General features: G+C 39.4%; 1 protein-coding gene across 1 annotated transcript; it reads left to right on the plus strand.

Annotated features, from left to right (window-relative positions):
* The first annotated feature begins 4,347 nt into the window (after positions 1–4,347).
* On the plus strand, positions 4,348–7,485 carry chchd10 (coiled-coil-helix-coiled-coil-helix domain containing 10). Its single transcript, XM_035660980.1, has 4 exons — positions 4,348–4,545; positions 5,674–5,899; positions 6,383–6,524; positions 7,292–7,485. Exons 1-4 carry the CDS (start codon positions 4,508–4,510, stop codon positions 7,309–7,311), a joined length of 426 nt encoding a protein of 141 aa, XP_035516873.1. The 5' UTR covers positions 4,348–4,507; the 3' UTR covers positions 7,312–7,485.
* The last annotated feature ends 382 nt before the right edge of the window (positions 7,486–7,867 follow it).

Consider the following 7,867-nt stretch of genomic DNA (forward strand, 5'->3'; position numbering starts at 1 on the left):
TTTTGATCACCCTTGCTTCGAATTATATATCATGGTAATGAAGATAATAGGAAAACAATGTCTAATTATCGATTCTAGCCCTCAAGTATGTATTAGTAGCACACTCCACTTTTAAACATAATAATTCTCCAGAAAAAAAACACCTGTCTTTATATGTATAACAATATAGAATCTTAAAATGGTAATGATTAATTATATGAACTGGCAGTCAGTGTTGTTCTCCTACTGTCCTGTCTGAGGGTCCCAGGTTTCATGCTCTGAAGTCTGGAGTTCTTAGCCTGCTGACCCCGTTCACTCCCCCCTTCATAGAAGCCAGAGAACTGGATCCTGAGACTTTGCTCCTGTCCCTCCTCTTTCTCTCCTTTTTCCCAAAGCTGGCTCCGCATTGTATGAGAATTTTCGTCCTGCAAGTTGTTAATATATCTTGATATGCCTCTCAAAGAGTTTTACAAGAACATTTAAAGAAGAAAATAATTTAGTTAAAAAGTAAGGACAGGGAATAACTCCTTTGAAATGAATGATCATTTTTCCTCCTGAGATTAAAAAAATGGCAGAAGGAAAATGTTAGCATCCAAATTTCTGAAGAGCAAACACAGAAACTAAATACAGGTAACCTCACTGATAGTTAAACAAGTTTGCACATAAACAACCAGTTGTATAAGATGCACCTGTCCCCGCGATCACTGATCTTCTGGACTTCCAGTCAGTTTGAGGAGATAACCAGCAAACAATGAGCTCAGAGCATCTCAAAAATGAGGAAAAACAAGTATTAAAGAAACCAACCTGCTCCCCAGTTCGCCTTTGAGAATTCTATGATTGTTTTCCTTGGTTAGGTTTAAGGTTTCACTGTGTATTATTCAGCCAATGATTCCACAGATGAATCTTTGACGTTGAACAACAATAATAAATCTGATCAACACTCCCACCTCCTGCCTCCTGGCCTTCTTGTTCTCATTGTCTGCTCTGTTGACTCAAAATGGAGTCTGAATGTGACTGACTGTCAGGTTTTTATGTCCCCGCCCTGTTCCTCCTCCTTAACTGAAAATCACATGTGTGAGCTTTTTATTTTGTTCCTCCCCTCCTGCTTGAATCGTCAACTGACAATGTTGACTGCTGCAGTAATTTTATAGACTAGACCCTTAGACTTGAGACTCTTATTGATCCTTTTGGGATGACTCCCGCAGGGAAATTGAATTTCCAGCAGCTTACCAAAACAGTGTAGAAAAATAAAGAAGGTATAAAAAGATACGTAAAATATAACAGTATAAACAATAAAACTCTTTGCTAGATATAGATAGAACAATAAACAGTAAGCAATAAACCTTAGATATGATAATAGAAAGTAGAGATAAGAATAGAAATAAAAATACGAAGAAAAAAAAAGATAAAGAATCAATAGATAAGTGTAGAGAACTGTATAGAGGATAAATATAATATGGCATTCGTAGAAAGTATATAAGTTAAAATACAGATAAGAAATGATGATCAAGTTATTGCCACAAAATAATAAGATAAGAAAGAAGTGTCCAGGTAATGTATGAGATAGATTGTTATTGCACAGTTATTGCACCAGTGACATGAGTGCTACCAATCCAATCCATATATAAGTAAGTAAGTAAAAGCTTTATTTATATAGCATTTTTAACACAGTTTATAGTGTTTTAATGTACTTTTTTGTTGCTCCTTCGTGTCACCTGCGAACACTGTTCATATTTGTTACATTCGTAGTTATGTGCCTACTATTGTTCTTTGAACTTTCCGGTGTGTCGTCGGGAGCCCCACTCAACCCACGGCTTCCATTGTTTACACCCCGCGGTTTCAGCTGTTAGCTCTGTGCCACCAAACCCCTTCACCTAACTCCCACTCTCCCCCATTTGCTCTGTTTTCCTGACATTCTTACATTAACTGTTATTCTCTGACTCCATCTGCACTACTCTGCTAAATGTGACTTTCATTCATTGGTTGACAGCCTAAATTTTAATTGCACATAGTTTACTTTTTGTATAGTTTCTATTTCTGAATGGATGTTAATTTAATTTAATGTATGTTAATAATGTATGTCCTGAATGTATTTGTATGCGTGCTACTGATGGCTTGAATTTCTCCCTCCCCGGAATAAATAAAAGTATCTATCTAGTCTAATCTAGTCTATCTAGTCTATCTATCTATCTATCTATCTATCTATACTATCTATCTATCTATGCTATCTATCCTTCCCCCCTGCTCTAGTGGTGTTTGACTGTGAAAGCAATGATTCACAACAACGCAATAAGGACGCAGTGCTGGCTTTGTTATTTAATGTGTATTTCAATGTGTATTTCTTCTTTTCTTATCTGCTGTGTTACATGTAGAGCTGCTGTAACAAGGAACCTTAGCTAATTTGTTCTTGACAGCTTCTTCTTTGTTCCAAACAGGATTGACCCGGTTTTACCCAAACATATTAAAGGCTTATTATCTAAGAACCACTCTCTCATGCTTTCTAAATTATTTATTACTAAGAGCTTACATGTCATTAATGTACATGAGAAATAAAAAAGGGCCAAAAAGGGACCTTGGGGAACTCCACATGTAATATTGTCAACACCACACATGTTTAAAACCCATGCACTGCAGCTTTGACGACAGTATAAGATGATTTACTGTGTCAAAGGACAGTTCGACACGCCCTTAACCTTTTCCCCTGAGACAGGACTTATTTTAAATTCAACATTTTGTCGTCTTTATAATAATAAATAACAAATGACAACCCGTATCTCCCTGAACCACAGGGTCATTTAATAACCACACTTGCAGTAGTTGGTTGTGTAGAAATAATTAAAATAGCTCGCAAACCTTCCCTTTATCAAAACAAATCGTATCCTCAATAACTATCCCAATATCGCCTGATTTTATTTTGGACTTTCCTGCTGAGCCCATTTCGTTAATTACATTTTTCAGCAATAGCATCAACATAAAACTGGGACTTTAATTTCTCAATCTCATATCTGAATTCTGACTGGTTAAACTTTCTAAAATATAAATCTTGTTGTCTAATAAAGTCTAAAGTCTCTTTAATTAGTCTCCTTCATTGGGGCAACATCATCAAGTGCAGCTATAAAAAGAGCCCAAACCTTATCAGCATCCCTGGTACCGAATCCCTCAGTCCTACAGTGTTTTATATATCTGAAGCTCACAGAGAGGTGATTCCCAGCTTTTATCTGTGGATGTCTTACGAGAGCAGAAAGCGATCTTATATATCTTTTTTATAAAACCCGCCTCACCAGCATCCGGATTGCAGGTGACCCCCCCCCACCACTCACACACTCTGAACTCAGGACTGCACACTTCACTTTCCCCTGTTTATTTGCACTACTTAAATACTTATTTATTTATCCTATTTTATTTCCTCCTGTAAATACCCGAGTGCCTTAATTCTTGATTGTTGTTTACTTATGTCTTGTTGATTGTTTATTTTATGTATTTTCTATTAGATAGATGTATAACATACTTCACAATAAAGTTGACTTGACTTGACTTGACAAAGCTGGGACAGTGTGAGTGTCCAAAGACTGTTGGAATATGGGACACCATGTTGGTGGTGTTAGTTCCTCTGCACAGCTTTTAAGCAAGAAAGCTGACTGTCCATCTGGCCCAGTGGACGTATTAGTGCACACCTTACAAAAAAGGGACTGTACACTGGGCGGGTCCACTTCCAGCCAGTGGGTGGCATCAGTATCTGGCAAAGACAACAACATACTGTCATACTGCTGAGAGAAGTTTTGTGACTCAAACCTCAAGTAAAAGTCATTCAGCTCATTTGACTTTTGTTGTTCATCCACAGTGATAATTTGTTGTTTTGCAAAATTCATGTTTGTAACTGATTCCATAGTGTCCCAATATTTTGGGGTTTAAAGTTTAAAAACTCTGTTCCATTGTTTGTCTGTGCTGTTTTTGTAAGGAGCTGTTTGAGTTCTTTTTGAAATACTGACAGCCCTGCCCTGTCTTTATTTCTTAAAGCTACCTTTTTCCTATTTATACAATCTTTAATTTCTTTTGTAATGTAGGGTTTATTGTTAGGATAAACAACAACATCTTTGTTACTACATTTCAAAGTAATCTGACCACTGGCTAGAATATATGTATAAAATTATCTATAGGACTTCTCGGTTCATTCAAAGTAACACAAACAGGTCCTTACCACAGCAGTCTGGGTTCTGATAAAGGCATAAAAAAGCCAATATATAAATATATATATTTAAAACCTCCTTGTCCCAGAAGAAATGTGTGGAAAATACACGCACTGCCCTCCAGTCCCGCAGGTGGCGCTGTGCCCGCAGTCTCAATGCTCAACACACAGCAGAAGACGGTTCGCGAGAGTTGGGTTCGTGCGCAGCCGGTCAGTCGCACAAGGTCAGCGGCACTTGCGCGAGCAGCGGTCTGTCAGACGAGCACTTTCTAGAAGCGGCGACAGAGCTCTCCCGGTTTCAGTCCGGTTCACCAGTAAAGATAAGTGTGTCTCGGTTCAGACATGGCCAGAGGAAGCCGCAGCCGTCCCTCAGCAGCCAGGTAAACTAACTGACGGAAAGAAGTTTCACAGCTGGCTCAGTCCGTGCTCAGAAATATTGTGTGTTCTATTTAAAGCACTGGAAGTAGAGCCAATTCCCGTATTGTGACTTTCAGACATATTGACAGTAAAGCTTGTAGTCAGGCTAATAGAACTACATTATTCACCTGAAGGAACTTTAATTGTTGTTACATCACAAGTCTGTGACACCATATCACAGTGACGTTAGGGCTTGCAAGGTCACTACTTTAAAACGGTTTCTGTGAGGCAACCCCCGTCATCTCTGCCTGCTCTCACACATGGCACTCAGCTGTATGGAGGTTACATCATGCCAAAAACTATGAAAGGCTATTTCTGCCAATGTGATGGGGGAAAAAAGGATTCTGTACATCACTACAAAGAGAAACGTTCTCAAAATATTGTCTTAACATCCCAAAGTATTGATACTGAGAAATTCTTATCACACAGTCAACATTTTGAGAACGTTTCTCATTATAATTCCCACTGTGTCCTCGTCTATCCTTGCAGCTGTGTGGTTAGTTAGGTAACACTGGTAATCACAAGGTAGTGTCTGGTACCTTGTGAGAAAAACTAATAGGCAGGCATTTTCTCTGCAACTGAGGCTGAAAGGCTGATATTAAATATTAGTTATTAATATATAATTCATACTTTTATTCTATTGATGGGACTGATCCGATCTAATCTTCTTATCAGGTGCCGATAGTGACATATTTAGCATATCACGTATCAATCCAGATTCCATGGTCTGATGCTTTTTTCATTTTAAGCCAAAATGTTAACTTAATTAATTAGTAAGCAGTTCTCCAAAGATGTCCACTAGTCTCAATGTTTGCCTCCCAGAATTTTATAACGTACAGGTGGAGCTTGAACCTGCTACAACGTTAACATTAGATAGCCTGCAGCTGAGTGAGCTAGTAACAGTTGGGTATAACTCAACATGTCCTCAGTTTGAAGACATTTTAGTCTTGACTTGAAACATCATCAAACAAATCCCTGATTCAGAGCGACGACACATCTGATACAGCTGAATGAAAGAGTGGTGCTGGGACACAAGGGCTACTGCAGATTAAGTCCCTTTAAGCCCGTCTGTTTTGGTTTCCTGTCTGCAGTCCAGCTCCATCCCATGCTCCAGCACCCGCTCATCCGCCTCCCGCCGCCCTGGCCCCAGCTCCAACACAGTCCCAGGGGCCTGGCCTCATGGCCCAGATGGCTACCACAGCTGCCGGGGTGGCAGTAGGCTCAGCTGTGGGCCACGTTGTCGGCAGTGCCCTCACCGGAGCGTTCAGCGGGAGCAGCAGCAGCAGCAGTCCAGAGCCAGCCAAGCCTGCATACCAGGTGAGAGGGTGATCAGACAGACGATTAAGGTGTTTGGATCACTGAACCTAGCTGAACTTTAACATGTAAAATAGGTCATCACTGGGTTGTTGTTTTGGGAGGTCTTGCACTTGTTTTTCCCCTCACCTGGATGGAAATGTTCTTTTTTACTACAGTGTAATATTTGGATTTGGATTTAGTTTAAAAAAAACTTTCTTTCTTATTATTAGTTTGTTTGTTTTTGTTATTTTTCTAAGAATCATCTGCAGCTTTAATTCCAATAATGTTAAAATGTCTACAATATGAAAACTTTGGCTTATTTTGTCAAGTTTTTCATATAAACCTGTTTTTTTAAGCAACAGAAGCCAGGTCTTGTTTAGCTTCATGTACTATATGTAATGTATGTATGTAGCAGTGATTCACCAACTGACTGTCTGAATATGATACTGGTGAAGTTGTGGCCGAATGTCTGATGTGTTTCTTTCCTTGTTCGTATGATTCCAGGAGCCCCCCCGGCCCGCCCCGGCCCAGCAAGGCCCCTGTCAATTTGAGGTCAGACAGTTCCTAGACTGTGCCACCAACCAGTCTGACCTGAGTTTATGTGAGGGCTTCAACGAGGCGCTCAAACAGTGCAAGTACTCCCACGGTGAGTCTGTGGTGAGCGATGGCAGCACAATACAAAATACTTTTCCTCCGAGCTGTAGAGCTGTTTAACCATTCAGATAGTTTTGGTGTGAGGTGCTGAGTTTTGGAGATACTGGCTGTAGAGATGTCTGCTTTCTTTCTAATATAATGTCCCTTTCCAGAAATCATAAACTCAGCAGACCTTGTTATGAGCAGTTTCACGTAGGGACTATGTTCTTTGTACGTACAGACGTTAGCTAGCTCCCCTAGCTCCAGTGAGGTAGCTGACGTTCAGCTCCAGTTTGCAGATGTTGTTCAGTAGAAAGTTCCTACATGAAACGTCTCACAACAAGCTCTGGATTATCTTGCGTAACCGGCTCATGGTTTCTGGAAAGGATGTTGCTGTTGAGTTTTTCAAATGTTTTTTTTGGGGGCTTTGAGCACCACAAGTTCAGTTCTATCTAGTTACATTATACTGGAGAGAAGACAAACATCTCTATGGCCGATATCTCCAAAACTCACACCAAAACAATTTAGATGAATAAAAAGCACTACGGGTATTTTTGATTTGGGGTAAACTGTCCCTTTAACAGAAGGTACATGTTTTTGAGTTCTATAATATTCTCCATGTTAGCTTCATGTAGAACTATCCCAACTTAACCAGCTTTGCTTCTTGTTGGGTTTTTGCACAGTTTTGTGCTGTTTTGATTCAGCAATTGCTTGCACAAACAACATAATATGATTTTGGTATTTATCACTATGACCTATTTCTTTTCTCTTTTTCTCTAGGTGTGACATCACTGGTGTGAAGGATGGGTGTCAGCTATCATATTTGTACATGTTGTAGGCACAAATCTGAAGCTGTACCTCAGGAAGTGAGCTTGTTGTTTGTCTTGTTGATTGATGACTGTGTAATGTATGAAATGTTTTTGCTAATGTACGGCAATAAACCTTTAATAAACAGCTGCTATCTACTCCCACCATGTGTAGTCTTGTTTCGTATTATTTGCCAGGAATTTCTAATGAATGAAGTGGCCAGCAGAGGCACTCCTGCTTGGTTCTGCTGAGGAGGCTCCATCCGGTTCTACTTTCAAAATAAAACCCCAAGTTGGAGAAAACAAAGTTGAACTGCAAAATTTAAAGAATGGCTTCTCCGAGTAGGATTTACCTGTCCTAAGGAAGTAACTTATTTTAGGGATGCACGATAAATTAATTAATTACAAAAGATAAATAATTTGTCCATAATGATCATTTATTTTTAATTAGTATGTGAAACAATGGATAGGCTTTATGTTCTATTGTCAGGGACCAAACAGTCTAGCAATGAGGAGAACAGGAGTTTGTTGAAAAATAGGGTCTTTTTTT

This window comes from Morone saxatilis, unplaced genomic scaffold, assembly GCF_004916995.1.
Source record: "Morone saxatilis isolate NCDOM2014 unplaced genomic scaffold, NCSU_SB_2.0 Contig17, whole genome shotgun sequence".
In the NCBI taxonomy this organism is placed as follows: Eukaryota; Metazoa; Chordata; class Actinopteri; family Moronidae; genus Morone; species Morone saxatilis.